Source organism: Gymnoscopelus microlampas (genome assembly GCF_963454915.1).
Source record: "Gymnoscopelus microlampas genome assembly, chromosome: 9".
Taxonomy (NCBI): domain Eukaryota; kingdom Metazoa; phylum Chordata; class Actinopteri; order Myctophiformes; family Myctophidae; genus Gymnoscopelus; species Gymnoscopelus microlampas.
Window position 1 is genome coordinate 30403486 of NC_139946.1, and position 14684 is coordinate 30418169.

The window sequence follows — 14684 nt, forward strand, 5'->3', positions numbered from 1 at the left end:
GAAAAGAAGCTAGCTGGTGACGATACCAAGGACCTCTGCGGTCACGGCACCACTCCACCACTGATAGAACTACAGTGTTCATGAAAAATCCCAGAATGTTCATTAACTCTGAAATAAATATAATAAAATATCTTTAAAAATAGTATTCTTGGGATTAGGTGAATTTGGATTTAAATGGTCTTAAAAAGTATAATTTATATATAATCAGGTTTTCTTTTCTTAAGTGCTGCATGGGTATTGTCTCTTACTTATACTGGCACTTCCTGATGTTCTAATCTAGGCAGATGTGACACTGATCCTTGTAATGTTTAACCACTTAAATCAAATTTATTTCATTGACGGGGTGCCCCAGGGGGTCTGTACTTGGCCCCCTCCTTTATTCCCTCTACATCGAAATATCTTCACCGAAAATAGCCCATCTACAAGCTCACAACGCGGCACGATACGTTGTGAGCTTATACATCGAATAGGGACAGAATATAGTCCTATAGTTTAAACTCACATGTGTTGGTAAGGATAAGGAAATTAAAACAGTGAAAATGCAACAGCTGTAAGGGACAAATGTGTGATGAAATACTGTTGCAAACACTCCCAGTCCCAGCAACGATGTAAAATGATGCCAGTGTTAAGCAAAGGCATCAGCGTTAAATAACTTCCGTGTTCATTTAACACCCAGAATGTACAAATAGAACCAAATGGACCCATTTGGTTCCATTTGTACCCTCTGTCTCGGAGAGATGAGTGACTGGAGGAAGGCGCAACATCATTACCATGACATCTCTAACAAGGCAAAATAACGGTGGGGATGCCGGACGTCATGTTGATGACATAATATTGATGACAGCAGTCATGGACCCTTGACAGCTCCATTTGGTTCCATTTGTACACTTGTAAGACTTATGAGGGTCCGTGGCCTAGATGCACACCAAACTGGGGGTCCTTGAAATTACAAAAGTTTGAGAACCATTGTTCTAGATAGCTCGCCCTCTAGGAGCCATGCCATGAAAAACAAACAAAACACACACACAAAGCCACCGTTTGACCCATAGAGGACACGGGCATGTCACAGCAACCTTTCTCTGAACTTGGGTCAAAGTGAGGTTGTACTGTATCTCCACTCTGTTCTATGTTCACTTAAGTCAGGTTGCTGAACCAGCAGTATACTTGTGCACAGCCCCCTCTGCAGCACACTGGCAGGAATGCAAGCAATACAATTTGTTTGCACGTGAGTGTTTGTGCACGCGTGTGTGTTTGTGCACGTGTCTGTGTCTGTGTGTGTGTGTGTGTGTGTGTGTGTGTGTGTGTGTGTGTGTGTGTGTGTGTGTGTGTGTGTGTGTGTGTGTACATGTAAGCATGTGTTCTTGAATATGTCTGTACATACTGATCCAGTCTCAGGTATGCACAAATAGTGATATCTGCTGGTTATAGCCTGGTCTCTGTGCCAAGTTGACCTGACAGACACCATTGGTCTCGCTGCTCGGCACTGACTGACAGATGGAGATTTAGTGTCAGTGATTACGGGACAACAGTACAGCCATCATTACAGCCGACAGAAACCAACCTCTGCTGGAAAAAAGTCGCAGTTGGGCGTCCAGTTACGAGTAGGGGAGAACGTAATGGTGGTGGAAATATTGCATCGATTTGTTGAACTCAAGGATCAATGTATTCCAGATTAATGAGTGAAAGATAAATATGTAATTCTCTACAACAACAAAAAATACTTACCTTGGAATTATCCCCAATAGTAAAAAAGGCTGAAATTGAACTTTGTAGCCCTACATTTATAATTTGGCCCCACTCCTTGGGGTGTTCTTTCTCACTGTATATTTGATACACAAAATTTGCCCTCTGCATTTTGCCCATCCTAGGAGCAGTGAGCAGCCGTAAAATAATTTTAGCATCGGATAGTATGAATATGCAGTGGCAACGTTCTTATATTTCTATAAATAAAACTAGCATTTTATGGTAGTGTTGAAACCTTAAAGGGCAAGACCACTTTGGTAGAGTTTTGGGTTGTGTAGTTACCTTGCCATGATGTAACTCAAAAAGGTGGACAAGAAATAAAGAATAATTGCTCCATTGATTAGAAATTGATCATTCAAAATATGCTCCTTATTGACTTACATTGTACAGTGAAACAGCTCTCAAAGTCACTCTTTTAGCCTGTAAACGAACACAAACAAAGCTGATTCAGACGGTATAGAACATCACCAAACTCAGCCTCCTTCAATGCATGAGAGCTAGCAAGCCGCTTCTTACACGTAGTGTGTGGAAGGAACACGTTATTCCAACCAGTTCCTTTCCCCTCCATCAGGCGCCCCGGGGACACGGGGAGAACATGCAAACTCCACACAGAGAGGACCTTTCACCAATTGAACCCAGGACCTTCTAGCTGTGAGGCGACAGTGCTACCGACTGTGCTACCGTGCCCCCCTTGGAAGTTAACTTTTTTTTTTAAGCAATCAGTACTGGGTTTGGTGATGTTCTATATTGTCTGAATAAACTTGTATACGTTTGTTTACATGCTAAAAGAGTGACTTTGAGAGCTGTTTCACCGTACAATGTAAGTCAATGAGGAGCATATTTAGAATTATTATCCATTTATAAACAATGGAGCAATTGTTTTTAATTTCTTGTCCACCTTTGGAGTTACATCATGGCAAGGTAACTACACAACCCAAACCTCTACCAAAGTGGTCTTGCCCTTTAAATTCTGCAACACAAAAACAAGGTTTCCCCTTGTATTGTGACTCCGTAAAGGCGTCCACACACCAAAACAAGTACCATTTCAGCCCCCAATATTTAACCCCCATCACTCTTAGACCACTAAGTGATAATCATTGCGTTGTGTCTGGTTACTGTCAGTGTCACAAACGCTGCTTATAACCCACATAAGCCAAACGGAATAACTGCTCTCTTGCCCCACTCGCGCTGTTGAGTGCCAAGCCTGTCAAGCCCATGCTGGCACCGGCGCGGTTTTCATTGCCAACATTACCATACCAAACAAGTGCCAACACTTACCACTGATGCCAACTGCATTGGCAGCCTTGCTGCGGCGATGCACTGCACATCACCCTTTACCCGCTTCAAATCAAGCGTAAAATGTCACAATCGCCATGTTTACTGCACACCAGCGGCATGACACGCACATGGACAGTAAACACACACACACACAGGCACGGATAAACACACTTGTGCACAGATGTAACCGTTCCCACTCTGATACACACACAGACATGTGCACGGATGCACGCACACGCAGCCAGAGTTTGAGGAGTCAATTACTCTGCCTCTGTTCAGAGCAAATCTCACTAATTAAATAGGTTAAGCATTAATTATTCAGCCAGAGAGAGACCCTCCATGCAATGAGGGGAGAAGAGAGGAGAGGAGAGGACTGAGAGACTGGGAAGAAGGAGGGGTGGATGGGGTGTGGCTATAAAACAATCCCCCGCCCGGCACAGTTAATCAATACAGCCCCTGCTGGAATTAGCAGTTATCTTAAAGTCCTTTAACAAGAAGCACGCTGACTGACAAACACAAACAATCATCCGTTATTAAATACACACATGTGGGGGAGTGAGAGAAGGTGGGGTCTGGGTGTGTGGGGGTGTTGGTGGCGGGCGGGCGGGGGGGGGAGGAGTTAAGTGAGATTGAGGGAAGGTGGAGTAAAACATCTGAAAAGCGCAGAGAAAATGAAATAGGTATGCAGGGAGAGTGACGGGGGCCGATCCATCACGAAGCGTACACCTGTCTGTCATCTCACCACTGGCAGCTTTGTTAATTCTTCAGGGGACGGCCGAAGAGGAGGGATGGTAGAGACTAGGGATGTTGAAAAAAATCGATTCATGTAAGAATCGCGATTCCTATTTTCAAAGATTCAAAATCGATTCACAATTTCCAATTTGCTGGTTAAAGTTACAGGAGTTTTTACTCTATGTTTTTCACTCTATTGTGATATGAATTAAGCTTACCTTACCATAATCACAGTAAACATTATCATGTCTTCAGTCATTAGGGTTGCCACCTTTCAGAAATTGAGATAAAAGGACACTTATTCCGGCCGCGGGGGCAAATTATTTTTTGGGGGAGCCAGCCCCTCAAACCTCTGAAATGCGTAGAATTCGATGCATTTCGAAACAGTTATAGCTATAACACACTTTAGGAGCCAAATGGGGTTTTATATTTGTATTTGTGCACTGGATTGGATTATTGATAGGCTTGATAGATGTAGGCACCGCATTGGCACTTTGATGGTTTGATGATTTTTTGACTGAGCTGTTGAAAATAACTAGGCTACACTTGGTAATCAAAGTCCAGATGAAAACAAATCCAATAATTTGGATTAAACAGATTGGGAAAATATATATATATTTTTCTTAAATCGAATTGTGACCCCAAGAATCGAATCGTGAGATAGCAGAAGATTCAAAGCCCTAGTAGAGACGAGGAGGTTTGGGGTTTAGGGGCCTCCTTGGCGGGGAGGTGGGCGATGGCGAGGGTGTTTTGGAGAGCAGAGCGGTTGGGTCATAGGGTGGCGGTAGGTCGGACGGTGGGGAGAGAGAGAGAGTCAGGGGCTTAGGGGGGAAAGTCTGGTGTTGAGCCCTGGGGTTTGCGTGCCACTCATGGCTGGCAGTGCACACAGCCAAATAGCTGCGGAGGGGCCCCCGGGAGACTGCAGAAACGTAACTGCCCCTATGGGACGCACTGCGCCCCGTGAGGGGAGGAAGGAGCCCCAAGGAGTCACTGAGGTGGGCAGGAGCAAGGGGGGAGAGGAGAGAGGTTTGGGGATAGTAGGCAATGGGAGGATGGTGGGGATGGGGTCACTGAATAACTCCCCAGGACCAGAATAGACTTGGTGGGGGGTTCGGGTGTCCCGAGCTGGTAAGACTGAAATGGAAAGTTGGAAAGCCTGGGAAAAAAAATGTCAGGGAGATTAGGGGGTCAGATTTCCCCTTCAGCCTGGGGGCCCTAGGGCCTGGGGCCCTACGGCCTGGAGCCTGCCCCGCAAGAGTCTGGGGAGAAAGCCAGCTGGAGCTAGATGGGGCAGAAAGGGAGAGAGAAGCGTTTGAAATAAAGAGATCTGTCCCCCATTTACTCATAAAACATATAGTCATAAAACATGAGTCCTAGCCTGGAATGGCCGTTCACGTCACGGGCGGCCGTGCATACTTCACTAAAGACTAAGTGAATACGGGCCTTGGCCTCTGTTTGACTCCGGCAGCCAACCAACACATTCCCAGCCAATACATCAATTAAGACAATAATACATTCACTCCTTCTGGATAGTAGGGAGGCAGAGACACAGTGTCGGAGGCAGGGTGAAGGGGCAACCTGCAGAATCTGAGAATGCAGATCTGAGGTGAGGGTGGGCTGTTGAAAATACATCCCAGCCTTGATGTGTGTGGTCAGTGTGTTGACTGGCCGTGACCTGCATGGAAAGGGGTGACAACAACAACAAGTCGCCCGTCTGTCTCGTTTACGGTGTCCAACGTCCCCTGTAGAAAAGCTTGGAGAGTATTTTAGCTAGTATTTAGGCTCATTCCCCAATATAGGAGGTTTTCGCTGAAGTCTGTAGTTCACTAGATATTAGGCTGCAATGCTGTTTAATTTGAATTCCCTAAACAGCTTGGGTTGTCGCACTAAGTGAATAAAGTAACCTATATGGTATGGGTATAGCGATCCCCTTGGCGAGGCTTACAACTAATAAAAAGAGTCCCTTAAGAGGAAGATGAGTTTATGCAGTGCTGCTGCCCCCACCCACTTTCCTAACCACTTAAGCTCTATACAGTTTGTTGACTGGGGTCCCCCAGGGGTCTGTATCAAATCTCTTTGCTGAAAATAGCCAATCTACAAGCTCATTGCGAAGCATAGTGAGGTTGTATATCAGCAATGTTTTGCTAAATGTTCCCCTAGAATGAAATGCCCAATAGGGTTCATGTGGTTAAAAGACCCACCGAAGGCCTTGAAGTCCTGCAAAATCAGTGTCGCCAGGCTCAAACACATGCCCAATACCAAGTAAACTAGGGCTAGGCAATACCCTGAAAAACCCAATATGAGAGAGATATCCAGTGAACATGAAGAATCTTACATTATAAAAATATCTGTATCTTTCAACAACAAAAGAACAACAATAACCGTTCCCTCCCTTAACTCCCTAAACTGTCTTCTTTAGGCAGCAGGCTTCAGTAAAGACAACAAAAGATAATGATGCTTATGGAATACTTTGGCACATAGATCATTATGTTAATACATCTAATACATTTTACAAGTCATATAGGCCTATACTGTATCTCCCAGCTACATATAGTGTCAACCCAGACCTGGTCCTGATGACCCATCCAGTGGCCTCTGTGTGTGTGTGTGTGTGTGTGTGTGTGTGTGTGTGTGTGTGTGTGTGTGTGTGTGTGTGTGTGTGTGTGTGTGTGTGTGTGTGTGTGTGTGTGTGTGTGTGTGTGTGTGTGTGTGTGTGTGTGTGTGTGTGTGTGTGTGTGTGTGTGTGTGTGTGTGTGTGTGTGGCGTGCACATGCTTGCATGTGTTTGGGGGGAGCATAATTATCATGCCGATCGCTCCTTAGACTCTGTACTCGTCTTCCCACGCAAATGCCAAACCCTCATGATTATTATGGTAACACGTCAGTGTGACCGCGGACATATGGAGAAGAGCGGGGGTGGATAGGGTTACTGTCCTGTGGGCAGGGGGCTACAGTGGGATTCGGGAGGGAGGTGTGTGTGTGTGTGTGTGTGGGGGGGGGGTCAGTGGTGGTGCCAACCTGCCATCGAACTGACAAAAGGTGAAGATTTATGGAGCGGCTACTCCTGGGCCCCCAACTGTCCCCTTCTCCTTTCACCACGAACAGAACCAAGGCTTTACGTAATGCAACAGGACCCCCAAACAGCACATCCACTGTTACTCACTCCATACCTAAATGTAAAAAGAACCCCAGGAATGGTCAGAGTTCATATCGGGTGCAAGAGAGCAGGGTTTAGCCCCTTATTTCATTTTTGAGTGTGTCAAACCCCGAAAGAAAGTTGAGCAGTAAATTACAACCAACTGTATCCTTGTCCCGGACCAAGTTATACTGGCCACTGGCCTGCCCAGAGATAGTTAAATACCGGTAAGGTTGTAAACAGGATTCAGTTATAGGCACAGAGACTGATAAGAGTGTGGCTGAGTGTGATCCTACGGCTAAAGATGGCGACACCCCCTCACCACCCCCGCCCCACCATGAAGGGGGCCACTTACCACTAAATGGCACCCGACATGCCCTGCCCGCCATGTGTTCTCAAATAATTAGTAGGCTCTGCCTGCGTCATGTTAGGTTTCTGATTTATTCAGAGTTGACCTGGCACACAGGCCGCTCCTCCGGATACCAAGAAAACATTTACCTCCTTAACTGGGAAGGAGACACGGTAAATTCGGGATAAAGTTTCTGGACCCAATCGTATTGATTACACGTTTCAACACATGCTCCTCGGGTCTCCTCGTGGATTGGAAAATCATACTCCGACCCCCTGTGAGGACGCGCTGCACACACTGAGCTCACCTCAACACTCTGATACAATGATAAGACAACTAGACGGCTGGACCACAGATTCATCTTTCATAATCATCTATTTAAATAAATAAAAAAACATTTTAACCACAGGAACACTAATGTCCCTATTATGGGGCAAATATTCTGCAAAAATAGCAAATCTACAAGCTCACAATGCGTTGCAATGTGTCGCTTTGTGCCCTTGTAGATCAGCTATTTTCAGCAAAGAGTTGGTGCAGACCCCTGAGGGACCCCGGTCAATTAAGTAAATGGGTGAAGTGACTAAATTCCAAGGAGTAAAACCCTCACGAGATTTCACAGAAACTTACTGACAAAACAAACTCCAAATCCATCTAATCACACAAACCAAAACACCACTCCAGCAAAGGTGTGGATATGTTCATGTTAGTGCTTTCCGTCTCTCTCCACCCCGTCCAGGGCCCTGGGTGGTCTATACGTTGCCCCTAACATAAGTGTTGTCGATCGGTGATTTAATTACAGCCAGTTGACAGTTTGATGAGTAGCTGGGGAGGGTGGTTGTCCTGGGGAGCAGATGGCGGTGGGGACGCGGTCACGCGGGTCACCAGTAGCGAGATACTGTAGGTAAAGGGGCCGTAAAGCTGGCATGCGTGTTCTTTTGGCCCCGAGACGTTTATCAAAATGCCAAATGTTAGCGTGACTCGCAGGCGGAGTGAACTATATATGAGCTTGTCCTCACAGAGAAGTGAAGTGTCGCTCACAAAACATCACAACCGCACCGTTTAAATATAGAGGGGAAAAAATGCACCACATACATACACACATGTATGTTGGTTATGTTCTGTACTACATTTGTACATGGATAGAGCATACAGAATTCACAGAATTCACAGGTCTCTCATTCTCATTCATACACAACATGAACATAAATATACACACACTCACACACAGTTGCCCAGCCTACCCGGTCAATATTATTGTATGAATGGTAAAATGGTGCATTTATATAGTGCCACGGCACCAACCTGCTCAGCAGTTAGGTTCAGTGCCTTGCTCAAAGACACTTCAACAGTAACACACTAACACGGCGTCGGGGAGGAGCACGGGATCGAACCGGGAACCTTCCGAATTTGCGAGCGGCCACTCTACCACCTGAGCCACTGCCGGCCCGGATTCTATAACATACTGTAGTCAGTGTTGCTTCACATGATATGGGTTAAAATCATTATGGCAATCAGAGTATGTGTACTGTCACTGTGTGCGTGTCCGTGTGCGTATGTATGTGTCTGTTTATAAATTGGGTTGTATAAGATGTTTACAAGAGAGAGTGAAAAGAGACAGACAGACAGAGTGAAGATGGATAGACAGAGAAGACAGTGGTCCACCTGTTTGACACAGAGGGCCTGAGAAAGTGCAGAGGAATGAGCAGAATGTCAGTGTGTGTGTGAGTGCTGAGTTTGGGTCCAGACTATGTGACTGTGTGTGACTGTGTGTGTGTGTGTGTGTGTGTGTGTGTGTGTGTGTGTGTGTGTGTGTGTGTGTGTGTGTGTGTGTGTGTGTGTGTGTGTGTGTGTGTGTGTGTGTGTGTGTGTGTGTGTGTGTGTGTGTGTGTGTGTGTGTGTGTGTGTGTGTGTGTAAGCAAGCGAGAGGGAGAGAGTGAGAAAGACGAGAGAGAGTGTCCAACTGATAAAACTATGGGAGCACTATGGAATGGCATTTAGAGATCGGTACTTAGAAAAACAGCTGATGGTAGCCACACACACACACAGTAAATACCACCACCCCACACACATGCACAAATATTCACCCACCCCTCTCACATGCACACACACATTAAACACGCACAACAAACTATTAAAATTATTTGAGACCAACAATGGCATGCTGAAAGATTAGTACACACACACACACACACACACACACACACAGACGGCACAGTGTGACGCATGTGAGCATAGCAGCACCAACTGCGTGGTCCCAAACAAACAGACCTGGTGATTTAAGCCATTACGATCGGGAAAGCATCTGTGTCAGTTTAGATTTATTTGGCTATTCAAAAATAACAGATCTACTAGCTCATAGAGTGGCTATAAGTGCCGCGCTACGAGCGTGTAGATCTGCTATTTTTGAAAAATCATGAAAATGTGTGAATATATATTATTTTTTAAAGCGAACATTTTTAATTCAAATCTTTGCTTCTGTGGGGGTGGGGTCCCTGGAACAACATATTTTGAGATGGGAGTCCGCGGCCAAATACATGACAATATTTGAGAACCACATATATTATATTATTAACAACATCAGGTTATGTTTAAGAAATATATATTCAAATATTTGCAAAAAAAAAACACGATTTCTCAAAAATATTTTTGCCTAGCCAAAGAAATCTAAAATGACACAGATGCTTTTCCCGTCTTAATGGGTTAAAGCCCACGTCCCCCTCTATAAGTGTGCAATGCACGGATCTGTACTGTACAAGTGACAGAATGTATGAGAGAGAGAGAGAGAGAGAGAGAGAGAGTAGAACAGCGGGTCGTGGTGTCAAGGAAAAGTGGAAGAAACTAGAGCAAGTGCGAACCAGCGAGTGATACAAATAAACAAACAAAATATAACACCAGGCCAATGCCGATTCTGCCGAAAAAGGCCATTTGGGGTGTTATGCCGTGTGAGTGATTTAAGGGTTTATTTTAGTGTTCGATAATCAGTTAGGACAAGAGTAACTTAGCCAAGGCTTAGATATGGTGACGATAAATCGAGTAATTTTCTTTTTTTACTGTATGTAACCGCATCGGACGACAGATGTCACTCGTACCCGTAAACAATATCAGAATACAATATTGGATTTCATTGGAAATGTTAAGCTTTCAGCGAGTTCGAATTAAGATTTACTCGGCTGGATAGAGTGACACATGAATTTTGACAAGCAAGGGGCTCTGAAAAAAACAGGGGCCAAGATATCCCTGATGCTAGTTTTAAGTAAATGTGCACATGTGGCCGCACAACTTTTGGAAGACATCTACCATTTATTAACTAATAATAATAATAATCATTAAAATATACTCCAAGGATTAGTCTTTTACAGCAGGGTACTTGATTTGGAAACAAACAAGATTAATGGGCCACTTGTGTCCCAATGTGTCTGTGTGTGCGTGTGCGTGTGCGTGTGTGTGTGTGTGTGTGTGTGTGTGAAGAAAGTGGAAAATGGCAGTGAGAGTTGGGTCTTGACAGACAGCATTCCCGTGATTTATGAACGAAATAAACGGGGCTCATCGTCGACGCGGTAACAGGACCCCTGAGAGAGGTGGGGTTGGGGGGAAGGGGTCGGTGCAGGAGGGGGCTAAAGGATTTATTTTTCATGCTGGGTGCAACAGGCTCCAGGGGGTGAAGGTTTGGTATGGAGGTGGTGGAGCGGGGGGGGGGTTTGCGGTAAGTTGACGCTAAAGAGAGAGGGGGGCTAGCAGTGGGGTCAGATGGGAGCTGCTACTGCTGGGGCTACTATGTGGAGTGGACCACTCCTATTCAGACAGACAAACAGGTCAATGCTCTGACCCTCCCCTGTGTGTGTGTGTGTGTGTGTGTGTGCGTGTGCGTGCGTGCGTGCGTGTGTGTGTGTGTGTGCACGTGCGCGTGTCAGCCTGACAGCGAAAGAGATCGGCTCACCCGGCATGATTTATGCAAACAGGGCCGGGAACCAACTGACAACAGAAACGGCAGTAAAACATTAGCCAGTGTACACATTTACCTCCAGCCACTGATTCCAGGGGGATAAGAGGACCTGAGTGTGTGTGTGTGTGTGTGTGTGTGTGTGTGTGTGTGTGTGTGTGTGTGTGTGTGTGTGTGTGTGTGTGTGTGTGTGTGTGTGTGTGTGTGTGTGTGTGTGTGTGTGTGTGTGTGTGTGTGTGTGTGCGTGCGTGCGTGCGTGTCACCAGATACAAATTAATGCTGCTGCTAACTCTCCTCAGTGCTGATCAGTTCACCATAATCTGAGCAATAAACTCACTGTGTGCACTAACACACGAAACACACATATCATGCAGCAGACGCAGACACAAACATAGATACCTCCAAACACCAACGTTTGGCTGCATCAACTCTCGCCTTGACCTGTAAACCTTTGACCCCCTCTGACCTCATCAACACGCACCCCTCTGCAATGGACCAAGGGGTGTAAGTTCCTACGGTGACGGAAGGTTTTATCTCCTTGAGAGTCAATCATAAACAATCATGGCTGATTTTTTTCCCCTGCTGTACTTTTTTCAAATGATTTTAAAATGATTTCTTTCTATTCTAGTCCACCCTATTAGATTATGTTCTAGATTGGAATTCTTTATTTCATTATTATGCATTCAAAGTAATTAATAATAATCATTATCTTAATAATCACCATTCCATATCCGGGGACTAGAGATCCATCTTATATTTGGGAAAGGTGAAAAATCAGCTCTGTCAGTCCCTGCATATGCTAATGGTCAATGACTAGTATGTAAAATTTCAGTTTGATGATCAACCAACTGAGGAGAAAAATGGACTGAGGACAGTAGGACAGGATAATATTCAGACCCAGAAAGAGAAGGTGACGTTTAGGCAGGGCCTAAAATCTGTGTTATTTTAGCTCAGAGTTAAATTATCACTCAGGATTTTACAGTGTACAGGATCATAGATTGCATTCATACAATAATAGTCGAGGGGAATTAACAGAACAGAGAAGTCCGTAAGAGCCAAAGGCATGAGAATAAAGAGACTCACAGAGAAAGAGAGAAGGGGGGGGGTGCAGGCTGGATGAGGGATGGCGAGCGAGAAAGAGAGAAAAGAAAGTGAGTGAGATAGAGACCTTCACCACTCCAAAAGCTTGTCACATGGGGGCCGAAGGCGCATGGCTCAGCACTCCTCCACTCTGTGTTCTGTCCGTTCTTGACGTTTATCTGCTTTATTAGGTTATCTGGGCTCCACGGCTGTCTCTGGGCACAAACGTGCGCACGCAGGCACACGCATTTTGTGGACACACGTAGGCACATGCAAACACACACTTAGATGCATGAACGCATGTGCGCGCACACACACAGCTCGGCTCTTCTCGATTCATTACAGCCCTAACTGCTCACTTAGGTTTATGCCCTCTTTAAATTAAACCGCAGATAACCGAGCACCTAAATAAACGCCCAGAGAGGAGGCAGAACACTAGCCATCCAGGAGGAAATTAAGAGACATTGTTTGCGTGTGTGTGTGTGTGTGTGTGTGTGTGTGTGTGTGTGTGTGTGTGTGTGTGTGTGTGTGTGTGTGTGTGTGTGTGTATTATCGCGTATGTGTGAGCAGTCGGGAGTTCTATGTGTGAGTGTGTGGTCATAAGGTTGGATTTTAACGGGCCCATCTGTAAGACTCTGCTCCCCATCATTAGTAATTCAATTTGCTCTTTATTAGCGGCTCTTATCTGCGGTGCAGATGGCTATACAGGCCACTCCGCTCGCTCCGTCTTCCTCTGCCTTCATCCCTTTGTACTCGCGGGCCCCTGCCTTTCCCCTCAATGCACTGCACCTTAACCAGAGGAAACCTTTGCGGCCTTCTTGCGGGCCATTCTGGGTCCAGCTTGTTGTACAAAAGAATCTTTTAAAATAAATAAACAAACAGAAGTAATGGGAGAGGGGGGGGATTGAGCCAGGAGATTTCTTTTAGGGAAAGACGGGGGGGGGCATTGAAAAAAAACACGAGAGAAGGGAGGAAGAAGTGAGCAGCGGAGAGGCGGGGCTGATAGACGCACCGGCCACGGGGATGAATAAAGCCTAATGTTAATAGTGATGGCTTTTCTAATGCCTTCTGACTCCATTGACTGGAGTTGGGGGTGGGCAGGAGTGGGTTGTTGAGATTACATTGAGATGGGACGCAAGGGGACGGCGGGTACAGGCAGAAAGACCATAGGGTTATAGGGGGGGGGGGGGGTGGAGATGAGAGGAGGGAGAGAAAGAGTAAGAGAGAGGGAGCGAGAGTATGTGTGAGAGAGAGAAAGAGAGGAAGGGATGGAGGGCCCTGGGAGGTTGTAAAAACACTGATTGCTTTCCATCAGGTTGAGCCTATATTCTACAGTTCGTTAAAACAATCCAATTTGCAAAAGGATAATTATGCATTAGCTCCTTTTTTATCTACTGGGGTGGGGGTGGGGGGGCAGTGCCGTGGCTTGATAGTGGCCGCTCCCCGCCTCCACCTCTGCAAATTACCCACTATCGGCACTTGTTCACCATCACGGCTGAATTGGGCAATCAATTAACCCCCCCTCCACACTCACCCGCCTCTCCCCCAACATTCACCCAACACAAGGCCCTATGGCAGTACAAAGGTGTGTGATGATGCCCTCTGCTGGACAATGTTAGGGATGGTGCTTAGCCATAACAATCATGGGACTGTCTGCTGATGACTTCTAAGAATAAAGAGACCCTTTAAGAACCCACACTGATATCTCAACTCTTTACCTGGATGAGATACATTTCTTAGTCTTACTGTGTAATGAAATGTTCCGTGCGCGCCGGGTTAAGAGCTCATTAGAGCATTTGTTCATAGCAGAGGATGCTTATTGCTATGAACAGAAAATCAATGATCAGTCTGAACATCAACACACACCTCAGTGTGGGTCTGTACCTCACACTGATGTGCTATCAGAGTTATTTGAAGAGTGAAAAATTGCAAACAGACCTAGGTCTGGTGTGTGTTAGGTAGGTATAAGAGTAACAAAAAGAGAACAAAAAAAAAAAAGAGCTGTGGGTCCTGTTTAATAATCCCTTACCTGTCCTGCAGGACGCAGGGGAGAGCCGACGCAGTTTATGCCTCCCAAAAGACACAAGTTCCTTGGAGGGGGTCGGCCGTCCACCTGTGGGGCTCTTAGATAAGGGTTGTGCCCGTCCCCGGAAGCTGTGCCTCCCACTCACCATCCCCACTGGTGACCCCACTGTGGTCTTCCTCTCCGACAGAGATCCGCTGTGGACCACAGGAACACATGTGACAGAGAACAGCAACAAGCTTTGCATACATTTGGTCAATTAACAATTCTCTATTGGCCTTAAGATGGTAACCAGCAAATGCTCCATTCATAATAATAATAATAATAATAATAATAATAATAATAATAATATCTCAAATTTATATAGCGCTTTTCTGAGTACTCAAATACACTTTACATGGGGG

At 45.7% G+C, this 14684-nt stretch overlaps 1 protein-coding gene across 1 annotated transcript in view; it reads right to left on the reverse strand.

Moving 5' to 3' along the window:
- Positions 1-14684, reverse strand: part of zc3h3 (zinc finger CCCH-type containing 3) — an 80847-nt gene that overhangs the window by 63388 nt on the left and 2775 nt on the right. The window contains exon 3 of the mRNA XM_084067931.1: positions 14287-14477. Within this exon, the coding sequence (XP_083924057.1) occupies positions 14287-14477 (191 nt within the window). The remainder of the gene's footprint in view (positions 1-14286; positions 14478-14684) is intronic.